Genomic DNA, 24,177 nt, shown 5'->3' on the forward strand with positions numbered 1-24,177 from the left:
TGCATAATTATTTAAATACAAAAAATAAACCAAAAGGATCCCACCGGGAAAAAAGATTAACAACCAGTCTTCCTTGGAAGACGGCCGAAAGTAAAGTGGAGTGTTTACATCCGGGCAGGCTAGCCTGCCCCATGGTAGTTACTGCCTAACCACCTTGTTCAAGATTCAACGGCCTTAATTCCAGCTACGCCGAAAATATATTCCTATTGTTAAAGGACCGAAAGGTTTGTATTACATATCGGAACAACTTGGAAGGCATCTTACATGTTAAGGAAAAACTTAAACTTTTTTCAGAACTCAAGCTCCAACTTCAGTTTTTCTTACTTTCAATAATTATGCTATGAGTGTTGTTTTTTAAGAAGTTGCATCATATTTTATTTATCCTAAGAATACTTCCCCTGCATTCTAGAATCGTGGTTAGAAATGTGTAATTGGATTTGTGTGTGTACTACAGAATGGTATTACAGTGTTAGTAACACTTTAAAAGCAATAATTATAACAATTTGGACTCAAAATAAAATGTCTGTTCCTACAACTACATGGGACCTCACTGTATATGTTGAATGAATTTGTGTATTTTGTGAGCATCAGTTAGGTCTCCTAAGCTATATTATGATAATGTATATGACACTGAGTAATATGTACAAATGATAGATTAGTACAGGCTACTGATAACATGGGACTATTGTATGCACTATGGGTGTTGGCTGTGGGGTAGGGTGAATGCTATACATACCATCAGGTTTTCACTTAACTATTGAAAGGCCAGATCCATAAAACTGTTCTTAAGTTAAGATTCTGCACCTACCAAATAAAAATTTAGAAATGCAACTCGTAGAGAAGCAAAGTCAGATTGGAGGGAGACTGTCATATGCAAGATGCAAGCTTAACATGTAGCAAACATAATGTATGATTCCAAAATGTTTGTGAAATAAATTGTTCCGATGTTTAAATAATATATCAATCTGCATTTCTCAGTACGCAAACACACATTTGGTCTTTTAGAGTAACTACAACAGAAGAATACTTAATATTTTTTGCAAGGTAACTAATATGTAATTTTTATAATAAAATGAAATTTTATTACACTTACAAAACAATTATACAGCTGTAGGGAACCTACAGCTGTATAATTGTTCGGTAAGACACTGCAATAAAATTGCTATTTATTGTGCAGCTTTTCAACCACATAATAGAGGCACTGAGAGGACACTAGTCTACGATAACTGATTTAATGAAAATGCAGACAAATTCTATAAATGAATCTAACCCAAGGACAACAAGCCCAGCTGCTATCTGAGGTTCTGACTAGTTGTTGACAATTCTTTGTTAATTTTAAACAAGAAAGTTATTCAGTGTCAACTGCAAGTACTTAACTGATTATTACCTTTTAAAAGCCTTTTTGAAGCACAGTGATATACCCAAAATACTATCAGAAGTACTTGACAGCTTATTGCCATTGAAAAAAATTATACTGTACTTATATTTAATGGCATGAAATGAGTTTTGGCATGATCTGACTACTGTGCTTCAGACATACCAAAATAAAATGTTCTTGCTTGAATTCAAAATGGACCTCATATTTTAAGAAGACATAAATATGACTAATTCTCCAGTAACCTTTTTTTAAGGGTCTCTGTTTACAATTCATAGTGATGTAGGAATAAGGAATTCAAAATAGTTTTAGGTTTACAGGTATCAAACCAAGAGCGTCGAATGTTTATTTGTAATGTAAGCAAAATTGAACACTTGATGATCAGAGCACAGAATTAATGTAATAACACAGGATGCCTATAAAATGTTTCATGAAGGAATCCCTACTCATGTTTAAGGTAAGAACATGGATCTTACCTCGTCCAAAAGCATATCACAGTAACATGTGTAAATAATAACCCTGGAGGTTATATAGCTCAGAATGCTTAATATTTCAGCATTTTGGAGCTGTAATAACTCACCCTTTTCCTTCTACGTACGGGAGACGTTTTAATTCCGATCATTCTTATATCTAAGACATGAAAGAAGTCTTCAGTCATTTAGCATAAGTAATCCTAGAAAAACTCTATGGTCTCCATTATAGTTACCTAATATTTAAATTTTTTCTAGTGAATATTGCACACAAGTTTGGCAATGAAGCTGCAAATGTCTTCATCTCTGTTCTAACAGGCTGCAAAAAATATGCATTAAGTAGTAACTCATGTTACAGTGGTTGTGACATCTTATGATCTATAGGCTTAATTTATAGCAAAACTTCACATTTCAAAAGCACCTTCAAATATGCTAACTGCATGTTGCAAATACAAAAGTGATTCAGTTACTTAGGTAAACAGTATCATATGAATTACTGTACTATTGTCAATGATCCAGTCATGTTCACTTATTATGAAATATTGAGCGGAAACATCCCAGAAATCAATCTGTGGGAGTAAAAATGAAAAGGCACTCCATATCAGTATCAAAGCAATGATGAATAATCAAAATTTACTAAATTTACCTTTGTTTACATATCAGACTTGAATTTAGTGACAAAAATCATTATCCGTGAAGGCACCAAATGACTTGCATGTGATATGCCTGAAAATTAACAGAGTCCTTGGACGGCATTTTACAGGCATAACCTGTGTTGACAGGGGAGAAGGCCTCGTGGGTGGTATGCTCAAGAAGTAACCATACAAGTTCTGTCTACACAAACTGAAGAGAGAGAGAAAAAAAAACATAATATGAGTGATAAGGAACTGATTAGTATTCTGTATAATTTATTATTCAAAATTTCATTTAATAACCGAGTATATTTTAAATCAACTATTTCTCTCCTGTTGACAATTCTCCAAAAACTCAGAATGATTAAGATGAAGAAAATTTTTTAAAATAAAGGCACATGAAGAAGACAATTACAGACATAAAAGCTTAAATACAGTACTTTAGTGCCTCAGGATATGAAATTAATCCGTTCTGAAGTGGCCTTCGTAACCTGATTTTTTCGTATCTTGAACCACACTTTACATGTTAATTGGCTAATTCGTTCCAAGCCCTACAAAAATACCCCAGTAAATTTTATAATAAAACTAAATTAACCAATAAATAATGAAATAAACAATTTGGACCTCAATACCTAACTTAAACTACATACACTACTAATATGTACTACATACCTGTAAATAAAGTGTATATTAGTGTACATGGTACAAGAAATACTGTACGTACATACGTAAATAGTAAAATGTGGAACCTTACATTTCGAGTGAGGCGATCTCCAACAGAAGAGGACACATGGCAGAAAACATTAACACTAAACTTTACGAAACACATTAAAAAATGGCAGAAAACATTAACACAAGACTTTACAAAACACATTAACAAATGGCAGAAAACATTAACACTTAACTTTACAAAAACTTAAAATAAAATTTTTTTTTTTTTTTGTCTTTTTGATTTTTAATTTTTTTTTTTCACTTTTATACTTTACTTTTTTTTTTTTTTTTAAACAAAATTTCAATTTCTCACCACTTTCAATTTTCTGTTTTTCGTATCACTTGGATCTTCCTGTTTGCATACTCCTACTACAGGCCTCTTTAAAAAATAACTATCCAAGGAAGATAGCTTCTGCCTGCTTTTCACAATGTTTCTGAAACGACTCAGGCAAACATCATCGAACTGCACAAGCATACGACCTGTGTAAGCCTTTTCGGGGTGTCTCTTTTCTACAAATGATTGCACTTTATGAAAAGGAGCTAAAGCATCCTTAATTTCTGCCATTGTCATAGGGTCCTCCTCCTCCTCCTTGCCGCTGCTAGAGAACTCTTCTTGAACGACATTACGTTGCATGGCCTCCAACTCATTCAGGTCATCCGTCGTAAGCTCCTCTTGGTGCTCCTCGAGAAGGTCATTGATGTTGTCCTCGTCGACGACCAGCCCCATGGACTTGCCGAGAGCAACGATCTTGTCAAGATCTGGTTGCGAAACAGTTTCAGGATAGTCAAATGATTCTGAATCTGCATTAGCTTCACCCACGTCAAATCCCTCAAGTCTCAGGCGGATACGCCATCAGGCCAGAGTTTCCTCCATGAAGAATTCAAGGTTCGCCTCGAAACCTCCTGCCAAGCTTGATTGATGAGTTGGATGCATATCACGATACTGAAACGCTCCTTCCAAAATTCACGCATGGTGAGGTTTGTGGTATCAGTGATGTCGAAACATCTCTTGAAAACATGTTTCGTATACAGCTTCTTGAAGTTCGCTATCACTTGCTGGTCCATGGGCTGGAGGAGAGGGGTGGTGTTGGGCAGAAGATAAAGAACCTTAATGAAAGAATACTCCACTAGGATATCTTCCTCAAAGCCAGGAGGGTGAGCAGGGGCATTGTCCAACACCAGCAGACATTTCAGAGGGAGGCGCTTCTCTTCAAAGAATTTCTTCACTGTCGGGCCAAGACACAGATTAACCCACTCGGTGAACAAAAGTCTCGTTACCCAAGCTTTCACATTAGCCCTCCACATCACTGGAAGCTTCTCCTTTAGCACTTTGTGGGCCTTGAAGACTCGAGGAGTCTCCGAATGATAGACAAGTAGGGGCTTGACTTTACTGACTTTACAATCCCCACTGGTGTTGGAACAAAGTGCAAACGTAAGCCTGTCTTTCATAGGCTTATGCCCAGGTAGCTTCTTCTCTTTCTCCGTGATGTACGTCCAACGAGGCATTTTTTTTCCAAAAAAGCCCAGTCTCGTCACAGTTGAGGACTTACTGAGAACTGTAGCCTTCATTGATCATCTCGTCGAATGTCTTAATAAAGGCTTCGGCCCCTTTCGTGTCAGAGCTGGCGGCCTCCCCATGCCGCACCACCGAATGGATGCCAGTCCGTTTCCGGATTTTTTCAAACCACCCACGAGAAGCCTTGAAGTCTGGGGTTGGCGTCGATGTCCCTTCTCCTCCGTTGTCTTCCGCCTGAGCAATCAAATCGCCAAAAATAGCACTGGTCTTGTGGCATATTGCCGTCTCGGTTATCGTATCGCCAGCGATTTCTTTGTCTTTTATCCATACAAGAAGCAGCCTCTCCACCTCATTATGCACGTGGCTCCTTTTGTTGGACAAAATAGTCACGCCCTTGGAAGGCGTAGCTGCTTTGATAGCTGCTTCCTTCTGCTTAAGGATGGTGCCTATCGTCGATGGATTTTGGCCGTATTCCTTAGCGATCACACTCAACCACATGCCAGCCTCATACTTCTTGATTATCTTCATCTTTGTCTTCATAGAAAGCATCCTCTTCTTTCAGTGAAGTTCAGCAACTTTCTTGGGACCCATGACTATACGTAATTAAGTTACTAATCAAGTTCTCACACAACATGATAAAATACAAAGCGAAATCACTAACACAAATTTACGTTAACAAACGAAATCGTATATGAGAACAAACGAATTCTGTGTGAGTACGATAACGTGGTGGCGTGCCTACCTCGTCCACTTCGTACCAGCATCGTTATCGTACGCACGTGGTATTCGTTCGGTCTAACGATTTCGTTTAGTAACGTAAATTCGTTAGTGATTTCGTTGCAGTATACGTACTATATCGTGTTGTGCGAAAACTTTATTGTACTTATATGTACATAAATTACGTAGAAGATAACGTAGTCATGGGTCCCAAGAAAGTTGAAATTCACAGAAAGAAGCGAATGCTCTCTTTGGAGACAAAGATGGAGATCATCAAGAAGTATGAAGCTGGTATGCGATTGAGTGTGATCGCCAAGGAATACGGCCGAAATCCGTCGACAATAGGCACCATCCTTAAACAGAAGGATGCCATCAAAGCAGCTACACCGTCCAAGGGCATCACTATTTTGTCCAGCAAGAGGACCCACGTGCACAGTGAGATGGAACAGCTGCTTCTTGTCTGGATAAAAGACAAAGAAATCACTGGCGATACGGTAACGGAGACGGCAATCTCCCACAAGGCCAGCGCTATTTTCGGCGATTTGATTGTGCAGGCGGAAGACGACGGAGGGGAAGGGACATCAACACAAACCCCAGAGTTCAAGGCTTCGCATGGCTGGTTCGAGAAATTTCGTAAACGAACTGGCATCCATTCGGTGGTGTGGCATGGGGAGGCTGCCAGCTCGGACAAGAAAGCGGCCGAAGCATTTAAAAAGACTTTCGACGAGATGATGACCAAAGAAGGCTACAGTTCTCAGCAAGTCTTCAACTGTGATGAGACTGGCCTTTTTTGGAAAAAAATGCTTCGTCGGACGTACATCACGGAGGAAGAGAAGAAGCTACCTGGGCATAAGTCTATGAAAGATAGGCTTACGCTCACACTTTGTTCGAACGCCAGTGGGGATTGTAAGGTGAAGCCCCTACTGGTGTATCATTCCGAGACTCCTTGAGTCTTTTAAGGCCCACAGAGTGCTTAAGGAGAAGCTTCCAGTGATGTGGAGGGCTAATGCAAAAGCCTGGGTAACGAGGCTTTTGTTCACCGAGTGGGTAAATCTGTGTTTCGGCCCGACAGTGAAGAAATTTTTGGAAGAGAAGCACCTCCCCCTGAAATGTCTGCTGGTGTTGGACAATGCCCCTCCCCAACCCCCTGGCCTCGAGGAAGATATCCTAGCGGAGTATTCCTTTGTCAAGATTCTTTTTCTTCCGCCCAACACTACCCCTCTCCTCCAGCCCATGGACCAGCAAGTGATAGCGAACTTTAAGAAGCTGTAAACGAAACATCTTTTCAAGAGATGTTTCGACATCACCGATACCACAAACCTCACCTTGCGTCAATTTTGGAATGAGCATTTCGACATCGTCATTTGCATCCGACTCATCGACCAAGCTTGGCAGGAGGTTTCGAGGCGAACCTTGAATTCCTCGTGGAGGAAACTCTGGCCTGATGCCGTATCCGCCAGAGACTTCGAGGGATTCGACGTGGGCGAAGCTGGTGCTGCAGAGTCAGAAACAGTTGACGATCCCGAAACTGTTTCCCAACCAAATCTTGATGAGATTGTTGCACTTGGCAAGTCCATGGGGCTGGTCGTCGATGAGGACGACATCAACGACCTTCTCGAGGAGCACCAAGAGGAGCTTACGACGGATGACCTGAAGGAGTTGGAGGCCATGCAACATAACGTCGTTCAAGAGGAGTTCTCTAGCAGCAGCGAGGAAGAGGAGGAGGACCCTATGACAACGGCAGAAATTAAGGATGCTCTACCCGCTTTTCATAAAGTGCAATCGTTTATAGAAAAAAAGACACCCTGAAAAGGCTCACACAGGTCGTATGCTTGTGCAGTTCGATGACGTTTGCCTGAGTTGTTTCAGGAACATTGTGAAAAGTAGGCAGAAGGAATCTTCCTTGGATCGTTATTTTGTAAAGAGGCCTTTAGCATTAGCAGGAGTAAGCAAAAAGGAAGAACTAAGTGATAAAAAACAAAAAGTTGAAAGCAAAAAGAAGAACCAAGTGATGAAAAAACAGAAAGTTGAAAGCAAAAAGGAAGAACCAAGTGATAAACAGAAAGTTGAAAGTGGTGATGAAGTTGAAATTCTGTAAAAAAAAAAGAAAAAAGAAAAAAAAAAAAAAAAAAAAAAAAAAACACCTACTTAAAAGTAAAAAAAAGTAAAAAAAATAAAATAAAAAAAAGTTAAATAAAAAAAAGAAAAAAAAAAACTTTTAATTTTAGTTTTTTGTAAAGTTAAGTGTTACAGTTTTGTTAATGTGTTTTGTAAAATGATATTTCTGGGCTCAGCTCGTGTCGCTGCGCGAAATATCCTTTAATCTATTATTTCTAGGGTAAATGTACTAACACATACCAGAGAATAAATAAATAAAGAAAAAGGTCAGTATAACTGACTCGCTCACTCTCCCAGAGAGTGTCGGTATGAACACTATGGCGAGTGAGACCACTACCACGAGCCAAATGCCAATAGAATTCTCCCACTACAAAATCCCCCAAGAGGAGAGCCGACCCACAGAGTGGGCAGCACCTACTACTACTACTCCATCCCATGCTGCCGACTGCTGCGCCTCTGGTGGCCATCCTTTTCAGTTAGCGCACACGAGACACACGTGCCATTTTCTTCTCTGTGTTTTTTGTGCCCTTTCCTTTGGATTTTATTACCATGGAGCGTGCAGCCATCGCAGCAGCTAAGTTAAGTACTCAATGTTTATTGCTAATTGGTTTTTTCCGGCCCTGAGCACGTATTTGCCTTTTTATTTTTTAGGTATAAATACGTCTCTAGGGTCGGAAGCATGGCAGCATGGTTCTGCCTCGTGGTGGGTCCGTTCTGGGTCGCCCATACCCAGAACTTCCCCTGGCTTTTGTACGCTCTATTTTTATTATCCGCTTTGTTTAGGGTAAGGTCTACACGGTTTTGTCATGCATGCATGTCTTTTACCTTATGTAGGCTCTTCCATCCAGACCCTAGCCACGGCTCTTAGTATCGGCCTCGGCTAGCTTTGAGTGGTAGACTTGCCTTCGGGTTAGTCGTACACTCCTGGATTTTTTCTCCTACTATTTTGTTTTCTTCTTTCATTTTGTATATTTATGTGATATTGTTAGGTTAGTTAGGCGTCTGGCTCGCTTAGCCTAGGTCATGGCCCATGGGGCCATGTTACCGCTTTTCAGCGGTTGCTTCCCGATAGCATCTCTCTTTGATCAGTTGGTTGTGGTCTAGGCTTAGTGTTTGTTCTTATCGCCCCGTGGTCACTATGTGATCACGAGGCAGCCAGACGCCTGTCCAGTCACCTTGCCCCCCTCCCGCTCTTCCATAGGGTCGGGGGGGGTGGTTAGGCCTGCCCATGCTCGCTCCGCATACCCGAGCCTGCCTCCCTCTCTCCCCCCAGGCGGAGGGGGTAGAGGAGGGACGGGACAGACCCAGACTGGACTCGACCTCTCCGGCTTCTCGGTCCGGTCGGATGGTAAGGTGGGGGGGACTGGCCTTTCCCCCCCTCCGTTACTACTCCGTCGCTCCGTTACTAGCCCGAGTCTGTATGCCCCTTGCTCTTTCCCCCCTTACTAGGGCTCCTTACCACCGGAGACCTGGCATCCAGCGGAAAGGTGCTAGTCTACCCCACGGGGTGGACCGGTACATACAGTCGGTCCCTTCTGACCTCTCCGTTTCACTGAGTTATACACTCCGCCACGCACTGGACTTAGTCCGGTACGTTCGAGCTTTTAGGTTTAAGTTCTATTATGTTAAACTATTAAGTTTATCTTAAGTACCTTAAACCATTCCCCCTCCCTTCATGTTTCACCGGATACCTCCGGGGTTTATAGCCTATTCAGGCGATTAAGGGAGGGGCTATGCCCAAATTTTTTCCGAGCTCCGGCATGCAACGGAGTTCTTCTGTCTTTAGCCTGTAAGTGATGTTCTTTAAGATACTCATGTGTCTTTCCACTTACAGACCACCAACTGTGAGCATCCGGGATGCGCCGCCACACTTCAGGACCCATGTGGACACGAAGTTTGCCGGTCCTGCTCCATGCGCGACTCCGCACGGGGACATCCAGGTCTGGTACCATGAGACGTGTACCATATGTTACGATCTGGTGAGCCAGCTTTAGACGGGGTAAGTATACCATCTCCGGTAGCTGGTCCTCATCTGTTTTAGTGCTTAAGTTTTACATCAATCACTCTAACTTAAGGTAAATTCAAGGGGCCTTATAGCCCCTATAATTTTAAGTTATGCTTTAAGTTAGTTTAGTTTTAAGTTATTCTTAAATCTAATCAATACCCTCTCTTCCAGGCGCCGGCCGTGAGGGATACCGCACTGGCAACCCTGCGGGCCTGGGTCGGCGGTTTCGGGAAAAACGCCGCCAAGGGTATGCCCTACATCCTGGAGAAAAGGTTGGCGGTACTAATCTTCCCCGGAGGCAAGGCGACAGGATACGTCGATCCAGTAGAGGCTGCCCCGACTATCGCCTTTATCCAGCAACAGCTGGCTGCCTCATTGACTGACCAAGGCCAGGACATCTCCTCGGAAGTCGCGACGTTGGATATCAATGTAGAACCTATGGTAGGTGTAGACGACCTGTTGGTCGAGGTAGGTAAGGTGGACACCCAAGGGATACCCTTGGGTGCAACTGTTTCTTCTACTCCTGCAACCTCTCCATCCTTCCAAGGCTTTACGGGTGACGAACTATATACTCCTCCTGACGCTTCAGTTAGACCCAAGGTCAAGGGTCAAAGCAGTGAAATCCTTGACAAAGACGTCGTCGTCGTCTAAGAAGACGGCTTCGGCGTCATCTTCCTCTCGTAAGTTCTCCGGCTAGGAATCCCGGAGCAGAGAGATCTAAAGCTTCTGGGTCCGGCTCTAAGTCCTCGAGGAGTAAATCCTCCAGAGAGAGATCTCACACTCCGGCAGAGTCGTCAGTTCCGCTACCTTTGGTTCCGATTCAGAGCCACCCCTCCACCTCCGCAGCAGCTCCGGCTTTGGACTCCAATGCTGGTCTGTTACAACAGGTGGGCGACCTAGTTGGATCTCTGAAAAGTAGCATGGAACAAATGATCTCTCGGTTGTCGGATAGGATTACTTCCCAAGACAGCATTATAGCCGGACTGAGCCAAGCTCCTCTAGCCTCTCCTCCACCTTTCAATACAGGTGGAGCCCAGCTTCCCCCGTATGACTCTCTACCTCCGTTTTCAATGAACAACCCTTGGAGAGTAGCGTCATACGCCCCCTTCCAAGACGGACTCATTTCTATCCCGGAATGTGGAACTCGGAGGATCGAGGACTTCGAGTTCTACCCGGAAGACCTTCAGCCTCCGTTCATCGGCTACGCAAGGCTCACCGCCTCAGCCATGACTCGGGATGATAAAGTTCCAAAGGAGACAGTCCTCTATTCACGTGACCAGGCTCAGAGAGAATTGGCTCAGGTGTCTAGAGGACATGGATTGTTCCAATACGAAAATCCAACCTTTCAAGAGTCCGTTTACGATCTTTACGATGGATGAGAGTACCCCGCTCCCTTTCCTGACAAAGATCGCGACGTCTACCATTCCAGCGGCCCAGAAGGGGGACCCCATGCCTCAACTGAAGGAAGCAGATCCTACATCTCCGTTACTTCCTTCAGCCGAGAATTGTGGGAAGACTTACCTAACACCTTCTCAGCTGGCAAACTCAAACCGGACTGTGCTATGGAGCAGTTTGGTGAAAAGTTACCTAGGCTTCCAGATAGCCTTATTCAGGCTGAATTTGACGCCAAATCACGGTTAGCCAGATCTATTAATTCCATGGCTATGACTGAGGTGGCTACCATAGCCTATGGCTCAGAACCGCTCTTCAAACTTATGACCAAATCTCTGACTCAAACGGTACAGTCAGATATGTTTGAGTTTGCCACTGCTAGGACGAATTGTAGGAAGCATGTCCTACAAGAAGCAACTATTCGGCACGAGCCGAATAGGTTACTTGCGTCGAGCATCTGGGGAGCAGACCTCTTCCCAGAGGCGATGGTGAAGGAGGTTCAATCAGAGGCTACGAGGTTGAACCAGAGCCTAAGGACCGTTGGGGTCTTACGGCCAAGAGGCGGCAAGATCAAGCAGCTAGAGGTAAGGGTCAAAGGAAACCCAGACGTTTCCAGCCCTATCAGAAAAAGCAGCCACGCTTTTCTCAGCAAGTTCCGGCTGTTCCCTTAGTGCAAAACAGCCCAACCTTCCACCTCAAAGGCTCAATCACAGCCTATTTATGTTATCTCCCCTCAGCCTCAGCCCTCCACCTCTTACGCCCTCTCTCAGCTTACAATCAATCCTTCGAGAGTCAAGCTTCACAGAAGTATGACCGCTCGGGTAAGGGAGGCAGAGGTAAGCGATCCTTTCGTGGGAGAGGATCGGGAGGTCCCTTTAATAGGGGAAAACATTTCAGAGGAGGCAGGGGAGGCTACCAGAACCAATGAGGAATTTCAGGTAGGAGGGAGGCTGTTTCACTTTCGCCACCGGTGGAACTTCAGCAAGTGGGCTCACGCATTGTGTCAAAAGGCCTGGGTTGGAGCTGGTTAACGAACCCACCTCCATCCCAGACCTTTCCGCCAACTTCCTTTACCAAGGAATGACGGAGATTATGCGGAGGATCTCCTTCAGAAAGGAGCTATAGCGAGAGTCAAAAGGTTAAAATTTCAAGGACGCTTGTTCAGCGTGCCAAAGAAAGGCTCACAAAAAAAAAAGAAGGGTAATCTTAGACTTGTCCCGCTTAAACTTAGCCATTCGCTGCGACAAGTTCAAGATGCTCACGATCTCGCAGGTACGGACCTTACTTCCCCGTGGGGCCGTCACCACCTCTATCGATCTTACAGACGCTTACTATCATATCCCTATTGCAAGACCACTTCCGTCCGTATCTGGCTTCAAGATAGGAGACCAGACATTCTCCTTCAAGGTAGTTCCTTTCGGGCTCAACGTAGCACCCAGGGTGTTTACGAAGCTGGCGGAAGTAGTAGTTCAACAACTCAGATCGCAAGGGATTATGGTAGTAGCGTATCTCGACGATTGGTGATCTGGGCTTCAACAGTCGAGGAATGCAACAGAGCAACACTGAAAGTGATTCAGTTCCTGGAATATCTAGGCTTCAAGATAAACAGGACCAAGTCAAGACTCACTCCAGAGTCAAACTTTCAGTGGCTAGGCATTCAATGGAATCTATCCTCCCATACTCTGTCGATTCCATCATCCAAGAGGAAGGAAATAGCGAAGTCAGTCAAGCAATTTCTGAGTCACAAACTGGCGTCAAGAAGATCTCAGGAAAGGATCCTGGGTTCTCTCCAGTTTGCATCAGTGACGAACATCCTAATGAAAGCCAAACTGAAAGACCTAACCAGAATCTGGCGCTCACGAGCAAATGTCAGGTCCAGGGACAAATTGTCCTCAGTCCCTCTGATTCTAAAGAATCGACTCCGGCCGTGGGCGAAAGTCAAGAACTTGTCGGTGTCAGTGCCTCTTCAGTTTTCCTCCCACCAGGGTTCACCATCCACACAGACGCTTCATTAAGCGGTTGGGGAGGATATTCAGTTCAAGAAGGTCCAAGGAACGTGGTCACCTCAGTTCCGTCAGTTCCATATATAAACGTACTGGAGGCAATGGCAGTGTTCTTGACTCTAAAAAGGTTACGTCCGCCAAAGTACTCCCACATAAAGCTAGTCTGGACAGCGCAGTGGTAGTACATTGCGTAAACAGAGGAGGCTCCAAGTCACGTCATCTAAATCATGTCATGGTAGCCATCTTCTCCCCTGGCGGACAAGTTCAGTTGGCATCTCTCCTCCACTCATATAGCTGGAGTGAGAAACGTCATAGCAGATGCTCTATCCCGATCAGTACCTCTAGAGTCGGAAAATGGTCACTGGACAACAGTTCGTTCCAATGGATTCTTCAGAGAGTTCCAAGGTCTACAGGTGGATCTCTTCGCATCTCAATCGAACCACAAAACTCTCGTGTTATGGCCCCCAACCTGGACCCTCTGGCCTATGCCACGGACGCCCTGGCTCTAGACTGGAACAACTGGGAGAAGATTTATGTCTTTCCTCCAGTGAATCTCTTATGAAAGTGTTAAACAAACTCAGGACATTCAAGGGTCAAGTGGCTCTAGTAGCCCCAGACTGGCCGAAGAGCAATTGGTATCCTCTCATTCTAGAACTGGGTCTTCGCCCTCTTCGGATCCCCAATCCCAGGCTCTCCCAGTCAGTACAAACGAAGACTGTGTTCGCTTCCTCAGGGATTCTCAAAACCCTAACTTTATGGATTTCATGAAGTTTGCAGCGAAAAGGGATGCGAATATTGACCCTCAGAATATTCTCTTCTTGGAATCCGATAAAAGAGATTCAACTTTGAGACAGTATGATGCTGCTGTCAAAAAATAAAAGTTAGCAACCTTCCTGAAAGAATCAGATATTAGGATCATGACAATCAATTCAGCTTATATCCTTTTCAGATCCTTATTTGAAAAAGGCTTAGCAGCTAGCACAATTACGACAAACAAGTCAGCCTTGAAAAAGATTTTTCAATTTGGGTTCAACATAGACTTGAACAGATTCCTACGTCTCGTCTATATCCCAAGGCGTGTGCTAGACTTAGACCTTCTGTAAGGCCTACGTCAGTATCATGGTTCTTAAACGATGTCAAAGCTGGCTTCAGAAACCAATAATGACACATGCTCGTTTATAATGCTCTTAAGAAAAACCCTGTTTTTATTAAGCTTGGCCTCAGGAGCTAGAATTTCAGAACTGTCGGCTTTATCCAGAGATCCGGATCATATTTCAGTTCCTTCCCACAGGGGTAAGTGCTACTCTCTCCGGAACGTAGCTTTATAGCTAAGAATGAAGATCCTTTGATGAGGTGGGAACCATGGAAGGTACTACCCCTTCCACAACAGATGGTATCTCTTTGCCCAGTTTCAGCCTTACGAGCCTTTCTATCTAGGACCTCCTCATCCTCATCGGGTCCTCTCTTTAAGAGAGAAAAAGGTGGCACTTTCATCTATTAAAGGCATCAGGCAACAAATCCTGTACTTCATTAAACAAGCCAATCCTGACTCTTTCCCAAAAGCACATGATGTCAGGGCAGTAGCCACCTCAATAACTATTTCCAACATATGAACTTCGATGAGTTGAAAAGTATACTGGATGGAAATCGCCGACAGTGTTCAAACGTCATTACTTAAAGTCCTTGGAAGCTCTGAAATTTTCAAGGCAGTAGCAGCGGGGAACATAGTTTCTCCTGACTCTCACTAATCCTTATTGTAAAGATCCAGTCCTCCTCCTTTCTACCTGCCTCACCCAACAGTTCGTCTATTCCTGCCTTGTTCATTTACGGTCACCTTGTGTCTTAGCTGCTTTTATGATGATGTAGTGGGTGTCCCTTATTTTTTTTTTTGCTAGGGACACTCACATTTGATGATGGTTATTGATCTCGTGGATGTCATCTCCTTATTTTTATGCTAGGAGATACATCTTATTATAATGATTACGGGGTTTTGTATATTAAGTCATATACATTCCTTTATAATTTATTATTGTTGAGTTTGTTTTATTCAACTTTTGTGTTAATTGCTTTAGAATGTTTTGATACATTGCTTTACACAGATACCATTTTTGTACATATATGATACATTTCTCCTGTATATATGTATATTACTTTAAGTTAAGAAATATTATTAGAATTAAGTATAAAATTAAGTAATATTTCTATTTTGTATCACTGTGTATAGTATCTTTATTAGCAATTATATTGATTTATTTTATTTTATTTTCTTTTCTTTATTTGAGACCTTTTATATTTTTGTTAAATTTCTTTACAATCTTGTGCTATTTCTCTGGTACGATTTTCGGGGCGGCAGCGACACGACTGAGCCCAGAAAAGGGATTTGACGTAAGGAAAAAATCTATTTCTGGGCGATTGGCTCGTGTCGCCAGCGAATCCCGCCTACCCCTCCATCGCCAAGATTGTCTGCTACTTCAGGATGGCCACCAGAGGCGCAGCAGTTCGGCAGCATGGGATGGGAAGTAAGTAGTAGTAGGTGCTGCCCACTCTGTGGGTTCGGCTCTCCTCTTGGGGGATTTTGTAGTGGGAGAATTCTATTGGCATTTGGCTCGTGGTAGTGGTCTCACTCGCCATAGTGTTCATACCGACATCTCTGGGAGAGTGAGCGAGTCAGTTATACTGACCTTTTTCTTTATTATATTCTCTGGTATGTGTTAGTACATTTACCCTAGAAATAATAGATTAAAGGATATTTCGCTGGCGACACGAGCCAATCGCCCAGAAATAGATTTTTCCTTACGTCAAAATCCCTTTGTTATGATACAATAAAGTTTTATACATACTTACCTGGCAGATATATACTTAGCTATTTGACTCCGTCGATTTCCGGACAGAAATTTGAATTTTGCGCACGCTACCGGTAGGTCAGGTGATCTACTTACCTGCCGCTGGGGTGGCAGGACATAGGAACGCATTGCCCCATGTTCCTATCATATTTTTTCTATACCGCCTGTCTCCTGAGGGGAGGTAGGGTGGGTATAAATCGTATATATCTGCTGCCAGGTAAGTATGTATAAACTTTATTGTATCATAACAATATCATTTTTATACATTCAACTTACCTGTCAGATATATACTTAGCTGATTCTCAGCATTGGAGGTGGGTCAGAGACAGCTAAATACAGATTCAAACAGGAATCACAACAATCGTTGTAGGTAATAAATAAATAAAACCTTGGTTCCTACCTGTTTAGACTGAAGACTTCATGAATACAATCCAGGAGTCTAGTCAGTCTCAAGAGCCTCAGCAAGATATTGATCTATGGCTAAGAGTTCTTGTAGGTCTGCCAAAGGGGTCTTATCCGCTTACTCGGCAGAGCCTGGAAGGACTATGTCAATGGGTGCTTATCCACTTACTTGACAAGAACCTTATACAAGGAGCACAACACCGATCCCGATCACCTTAACCTAACCATGTTAGTTCTAAGATTGCAAGAAGTTATCCCCTAGCTCCTTGCAAACAACCACAAACTCGAATCACAAACATTCATACACTTAAAAGTACAAAAATAAATTAAAAAAAATTTTTTTTTGTACAATCTAACCAGTAAGACGTCTCCTGATTCCCTACTGACCCAAGCAAGGACGCCCGTGCGACAAAAAGGATTCTACTCAGAAGAAAACCAACAACCCGTCTCACAAGGTAGATCTATGTACCATAAAAAATTAAAATACCAAATACAAAATTTTCTAAGGATCGTTATGTGTTCCCAGCCCCAGCACTGTATCTGCTGATACAAAAGGACCCAGAGAGAAACACTTTTCATATGTCACTTTAACGTTACCTAAGGGAGTAGTGCAATGCGAAAACTGAATCACACTTCCATGTAAAGTCGCATCCACAATTCTTTTAAAGACATTGTTCTTATGAAGCTAATAAAGTGGCCACAGCTCTAACCTCATGAGCCTTCACTCGGAGAGTCCTGAAAGAGTCCTCAGTGCAGTTACTATGAGCATCAGTAATAATGCTCCTAACAAAAAATGCTAACGCATTTTTTGACATGGGTCTACTAGGATCCCGAACTGCACACCACAGGCTTTGTTTACATCCCCTGAGTTTGTTCTTCTTTAGATAAAACTTCAGGGCTCTAACTGGACATAATGATCTTTCCAATTCCTCTCCTGCGAGATTTGAAAGTCCTTTAACTTAAAAACTCTTTGGCCAGGGTTTTGAAGGGTTCTCGTTCTTGGCCAGAAACAGAGTCTGGAAAGAACAAATTGCCGCATCACTCTTAAATCCTACTCGAGAATCTAGAGCATGTATTTCACTAATTCTTTTCGCAGTCGCTAAGGACAACAAGAAAATACATTTTCTCGTTAGATCCCTAAACGACGCGTTGTGAGGAGGCTCAAATCTATTTGACGACAGGAATTTTAGAACCACATCCAAGTTCCAGTTCGGAGTACGAGGAGAAATGGTTTTTGAGGTTTCAAATGATCTAATTAGGTCGTGGAGATCCTTATCTTCTATCTTCAAACCTCTGTTTGAAAAAACAGCAGAGAGCATACTCCGATAACCCTTAATGGTTGAAACTGATAATTGAGATTCCTCCCTAAGGAAAATAAAAAAAATCAGCAATGTTGGTCACAGAGGTATCGGAGGAGGACAGTTTATTCTTCTTACACCATCTTCTGAAAACATCCCATTTGGATTGGTACACCCGAATAGTTGAGGATCTTCGGGCCCTAGAAATTGCTTTCGAAGCTTTGCTTGAAAAGCCTCTCGCTCTGACAAGTCTTTCGATAGTTGAAAGGCAGTCAGAGCGAGAGCGGGGAGGTTTTGACGGTACCTCTCGAAATGGGGTTGTTTGAGAATCTCTCCTGTGTGGAAGAGATCTTGGGAAAGTCCACCGTCCATCCTGTACCTCTGTGAACCAATCTTTGAGACGGGCCAAAAGGGGGCGACGAGTGTTAGTCTCATCCCTTTTGAGGCACAAACTTTTTTAAAACCACTCCTAACATTTTGAAGGGGGGAAAGGCGTAGGCATCTAGGCCTGCCCAGTCCAGCGCATGGCATCACCGCTATAGCTCTCGGGTCTTCCACTAAGGAGCAGAAGTTCTCTATCCTTCTGGATAGGAAGGTGGCAGATAGGTCTATTTGAGGACTGCCCCACAGGGACCACAGAGCTTTGACAACCTGAATGTGAAGGTCCACTCTGTGGGGAGCACTTGGTTTAACCTGCTTAGCCTGTCTGCTCTGACATTTTTCTCTCCTTTCACGAATCTTGTGAGGAGAGTCACATTTTTGTCTTTCGTCCAATATAACAGCTCTTTTGTTATCTGGAACAGAGAAAAAGAGTGAGTCCCCCCTTGTTTCCTGATATAGGCCAACGCTGTGGTGTTGTCCGCGTTGACCTGTACCACTTGACCTATTTTTACTTCTGTTCGAAGGCTTTTAGGGCTAGGAGAACAGCAAAAAGTTCTTTGGAGTTTATATGCCAGTCTTGTTGATCCTTCCTCTATTGGCCTGATACTTCTTTTGTCCCTAGAGTCGCTCCCCATCCCTTCTCTGAAGCGTCTGAGAACAAGATTAGGTTTGGGTTCCGAACCTCTAGAGACAAGCCCTCGTTCTTTTCCAAGGGTATCAGCCACCATTTTAGATGATTCTTCACTTCCAGAGAAATTCCGAAAGTGTCTGAAAGTTGCCCGTTCTTCCAACTCCAAATTCTTCTTAAGAAGAACTGAAGAGGGCGTAGGTGGAGTCTTCCTAGAGAAATGAACTGTTCTAGTGAGGAAAGGGTTCCCAGAAGGCTTAACCATTCCCTCACTGAACTCCGTTCTTTCTCTAGGAAGCTCGAGACTTTCTGTAAGCCCCGAGCAATTCTTTCCTGGGAAGGAAAAGCCCGAAAACCCCGAGAATCCATCCGAATCCCCAAATAAACTAAGTTCTGGCTGGGGACCATCTGAGATTTCTCGAGGTTCACGAGTAATCCTAATGTCCTTGTCAGGTTCAAAGTAGTCTGTAGGTCCTCCAAACATAGTTTCTCCGACTTGGCCTGGATTAGCCAATCGTCGAGATACATAGAGATGTTGATCCCTTCTAAATGAAGTCATTTGGCCACGTTCCTCATCAGATGCGTAAATACCTGAGGAGCGGTTGATAGGCCGAAGCACAAGGCCCTGAACTGGAAGATTTGTCCTTGTACTACAAATCTGAGGTATTTTCTTGACGATGGGTGAATCGGAACGTGAAAGTAAGCATCCTGAAGGTCCAGGGAGACCATCCAATCTCCCTGACGTAGGGCTGACAGAACCGAAGCTGAAGTTTCCATGGAGAACTTCTTTTTCTCCACGTACCGGTTCAGGATGCTTACATCCAGAACGGGTCTCCATCCCCCCGAAGCCTTTGGTACTAAGAAAAGGCGGTTGTAAAACCCCGGGGAGAATGGATCCCGCACTAACTCTATTGCATTCTTGTCCCTCATCGACACCACCGTCTGCAGGAGTCTCTCTCTCAGTCCAAGGTCCTTGTATCTCGTCGACAAATCCTTCGGAGATGTTGCTAAAGGAGGTCTGTCTACGAAGGGAATGATGTAACCCTTCTGTAGAACAGACAGAGTCCAGGGATCTGCTTCTCATAAGGACCAGGCCTCCACAAAGTCTTGAAGTCTGGCCCCTACCTGTGCTTGGAGGACATGGCTGCTACTTGCTCTTTTTAAAAGAGCAGAAGGAAGACCTTCCTCGCTTGTCGAAGGGCTTTCTCTTCGTAGTAGGTCGAGTCGAGGACGCTCCACGAAAGGGCACCACTGGAGTACGAGAAACCTTCTTATGAATAGGAATTGCAGGTCTATTCTTCTTCGTGGATTGCACTAGAAGATCCTGCGTTGCCTTTTCCGAAAGGGATCTCAAAATATCCTTTACTAAAGGCGAAGGAAACAGATGCTCTGACAGAGGTGCGAAAAGCAGGGCGGACCTCTGAGAAGGAGAACAAATCCTTTTGTCAGAAAGGAACTGTAAAGAGATCTTTTCTTTAACACTCCCGATCCGAACAGGGCAGCTAACTCACCAGAACCATCTTGCACAGCCTTCTCCATACAAGATAGGACACTGTGTAAGGTTTCCGGATCAAGAAAATCTGGCTCACTCGTCTTTTTAGCCAGCACCCCAAGGGACCAATCCAAGAAGTTAAAACTTCTAATACGTGGAATATTCCCTTAAGGTGCTGATCTAATTCAGACATACTCAAGACGCCTTTGCAGAATTTAGAGACTGTCTTCTAACTGACTCTACTAGCTAGAGAAATCTGAATCCGCAGAGAGGGGAAGCATCAAGCCCATAGCTTCTTCCGTCTTATACCATATTCCTCTCCTCCCTGTCAGCTTGGAGGGAGGAGAGCAATAAACTGTTCTAAGAGTCTCCTTCTTCGACAAAAGCCAGGAATCCAAAGACTGGAGGGTCTTTCTCATTGAAATCGCAGGCTTCATCTTTAAGAAAGCAGAGGATTTTGGCGTTTTCGTACTCGAAAACAGCGATCTCGGTGAAGGAGGAGCAGCAGGACTAAGAGAGTCCCCAAATTCCTTGAGAAGTAACGAGGCTAAGACTTTGTAATTAGAAAGTCCCTCGTTGGTAGAGACTTCTTCTTCAGAAACCTCTTCAAGGCCAAGGTTAGACGGGGATCGCTCTCTCCTGATCGATTTTCTATCATGAGAAGTAGGCTCTCTAGGAGAAATGCTTCTAGTAGGGGAAGGACTAAGTACGTCAACGTCCTTACAACTAGTAGACGCTTCGCGCCTGACTGGCTCACGCCTAGTCGGCGCCTCGCGCTTGGTAGGCTGCTCGCGCCTGGCTGGTGCCTCATTCCTTGGAGGCGTCACGCATCTGGCTGGCGTCTCGCGCCTGTCAGGATCCTCGCGCAAAACTGGCATCACACGCCTGGCTAACGTCTCGCGCCTGGCTGGCGCCTCGCTCCTGGGAGGCGTCACTCGTCTGGCTGGCGTCTCGCGCCTGACAGGATCTTCGCGCCTATTTGGCGCCTCACGCCAAACTGGCGTCACGCGCCTGGCTGACGTCTCGCGCTTGGAAGGCTCGACGCGCCTGTCTGGCGACTCGCGCCTTTTAAACTCTTCGCGCCTGGCTAGCGCTTCGTGTCTGGCTGGCGCTTCGCGCTTAGAAAGCTTGACGCTCTTGTCTGGCGTCTCGTGCCTGGTAGGCTCTTCGCGCCTGGTGCCTGGCTGACGCTTCACGCCTGGCTGGCGTCTCACGTCTGACTGGAGACTCGCGCCTGGCTGGCGCCTTGCACCTGACAGGAGAACGGATCTTGCTCGGTCTATGTAAGGCTGACGAATCCGATTCCAAGTCTGAAGATGACAAATCTTGATGGCGAGTCTGACCCCTCGACAGCCTAGACTTCTTTATAGGCAGGAAAGCGTCTTTCCTTCTAGGAGGGTCTCTTGAAAGAACTCCCACAAGAGAAGTGATGGAATCCTGCATGGTACGAAGGATTCTATTCGTTTCCACATTCTTGTCCACCAGAGGACTAGAAGATCGGTCTTTTACCGGTTCCCACAAGCCTGTGGGGGAAGGAAGCACATTCTTTGCCTTCTTAATTACCGTAGGATCATCCTCTTGAAAATGTTCAGGACTCGATGTAATCCTGGGCTCATCCCAACATCTTTTCAGGGGGCGAGAAAGATCCGCCGATCTCCAACCTCTTTTAGGAGAAGAATTCTCCGAAGAGGAGAAACACTCTCGAAGAACGCTTTTTCTGTAGCATTCTCTGGCATTCTGTGGCGAAACAGAAAAAGCCGAAGGGACGTCTGACTATTGGGGATCCTCCACAACCTCCTTACGGCTTTTTACATTCCTTCTCCTCTGGGCTTGGGAGCTTGAAAGAGGTCTAGGCCTGGGAGCGTTGTGGAGACAATCAGACGCCCCCTCCACAGCACTGGGGACACTTATATCACTATCCACAGCACTTAACTCACACTGCTTACCTTCAATGGCCGCCATTTTGGTTTCCATTTTTCGAAGGGCGGCTTTTAGATTAGCAATCTCTGATGCCGAATCTGTTGGTTCTATTAAAGGAGCAGAAACTACATTAGATGGGGCAGTAAAAGGAGAAGAGGGTATAACATTACTGATAACCCCGCTAGATACAGAACTAGGCAAGGCTTTGGAAGAAGACCTCCTCACCCTGTCTCTTTCCAACTTCTTCAAATATGAAGTTAGAGATTTCCATTCTTCTGGACTCAAATCCTTGCATTCATTACAAGTGTTATCAAAAGAACATTCATACATCCTGCATTTCTTACAAATAGTATGAGGATCAACCGATGCCTTCGGCATCCTAACTTTACACCCCACATTCACACACATTCTCACCACACTTCCAGAATCAGACATCATGTTGAACAATCCAAATCAAATCCAATAAATGGTCCACAATCGCGTATGCCAGTACAATCAATGCAAATATGTCACCGAGAAGTCCAAACGAAGATCAATTGCGATGCAAAATACGAATCCAGCCGGAGATACCCACAACAATGTTGCCAGTATGGCCGACAGAAAAAATATGATAGAACATGGGAATGGTTCCTAGTCCTGCCACCCAGCGGCAGGTAAGTAGATCACCTGACCTACCGGTAGCGTGTGCGCGAAATTCGAATTTCTGTCGGACGACGGAGTCAAATAGCTAAGTACATATATATCTGACAGGTAAGTTGAATGTATAAAATTTTAGTTTATGTATGTTTTCCTTACATTTTTTGTGTGTTTTCGTAAAGTTAAGTGTACGTACGTACGTACGTATCTGCCGTTTGTCCTCCTCCTCCTCTGCCGCCACTTTTGGAGATAGCCTCACTCGAAAGGTAAGCTTCCACATTTTACATACAGTGTTTCTTGTATACCATGTACACTAATATACTTTATTTACAGGTTAATTTGCATTTCGTTAAGTTAGGTACTGAATGGTCCAAATTGTTGTAGCATTTCATTGTTTATAGGTCAATTTAGCTTTATTATGAAATTTACTGGGGTGTTTTTGGAGGGCTTGGAACGGATTAGCCATTTTACATGTAAAATGTGGTCCAAGATATGAAAACCTCATGATATGAAGGGCGCCTCGGAACGGATTAATTTCGTATCTCGAGGTACTACTGTATACATATACTATATCAGGTATTAAAACTGATTTTAAAATTATGTATAAATTTATATATGCTACACCACTATCAATCACACATGAGAATACCTACTAATGATGTCTTGTGACTGGAAGAAATTACATACCGCAGCTAATCATCAATAATATGTACACAATAATTAATCATATTAGTTAAGCTCTAGACACGGTTATAGCGATACTAAAGCTGATCTAATTAAATTGTATTGTATATAACAGAGGTTTTCAACTGGGGATGGTGACCCTGCTAGCCTTTTTTCTGAAGGTTGTGAGATCGTTCTTGAGCGAGGGTATGTTTTAACTTTTTTCAACTTGATTTTTGGCAGGCTTAACAAATTAAACCTCTCTTTGCAAGGAAGAGCCAAGATCATCATCAATTTCATCAATGTATTACCTGCATTTCAGGCAAAATTAGAACTCTGGGAAAGGGAAATGGTAATTGGTAAGACTGGAATATTTCTTGTTCTCAATGAGTTGCTTGAGACAACAAAGGTGTGTTGTTTGATGCTAATGTCAAATCACAGCAACCTTCAATCTCTGTGCAGTGCAGCGAGTTTGGCAAGTATTTCCCAGATTTAATGAAGGATGATTTGTCATTCATCAGAAACCTGTGTCTCGTAGCAAGCCAAGATATTGTCAATTTGTTTGATACACTTGTGACCCATCAGATGAAAAAATGACTAACAAATTTGGGGTCGGGGTATGAAAAAGGCTGAAAACCACTGGAACATACAAAAGAATTACTAATTAGTTGCTACAAGGTCTCCATTACTCTAAATGAACTTACCTAATCCTTTTTAGAACTATTGAGATGCACTTCAAATTGATCAAACATATATATTAAATAAATTACCAGATTAGGTTTCACCCTTAATGGATGGGCATCATCATATGAGTATTAATATTATATGCCATACGATTTGAATTAATTTAGCGGGAAAGATGTTCATAGCACTTCAATGATCCATAAAGGACTAATGACAACTGTAGTAGTTCAGCACAGGACAGTGGGGAACAAGTATGCCTTGAGACTTGATGGATGAATCTATTGCCCCTCT

The 24,177-nt window shown here is 43.7% G+C and overlaps 1 protein-coding gene across 4 annotated transcripts in view; it reads right to left on the reverse strand.

Moving 5' to 3' along the window:
* Positions 1-224: 224 nt before the first annotated feature.
* LOC135212505 (syntaxin-1A-like) overlaps positions 225-24,177 on the reverse strand; it is a 397,641-nt gene continuing 373,688 nt past the window's right edge. For all 4 annotated transcript variants that reach the window (XM_064246004.1, XM_064246005.1, XM_064246003.1 and 1 more), the window contains one exon: positions 225-2,688. In XM_064246004.1, coding sequence (XP_064102074.1) covers positions 2,680-2,688 — 9 coding nt within the window. In that variant the 3' untranslated portion in view covers positions 225-2,679. The remainder of the gene's footprint in view (positions 2,689-24,177) is intronic.

Source organism: Macrobrachium nipponense, chromosome 41, assembly GCF_015104395.2.
Source record: "Macrobrachium nipponense isolate FS-2020 chromosome 41, ASM1510439v2, whole genome shotgun sequence".
In the NCBI taxonomy this organism is placed as follows: Eukaryota; Metazoa; Arthropoda; class Malacostraca; order Decapoda; family Palaemonidae; genus Macrobrachium; species Macrobrachium nipponense.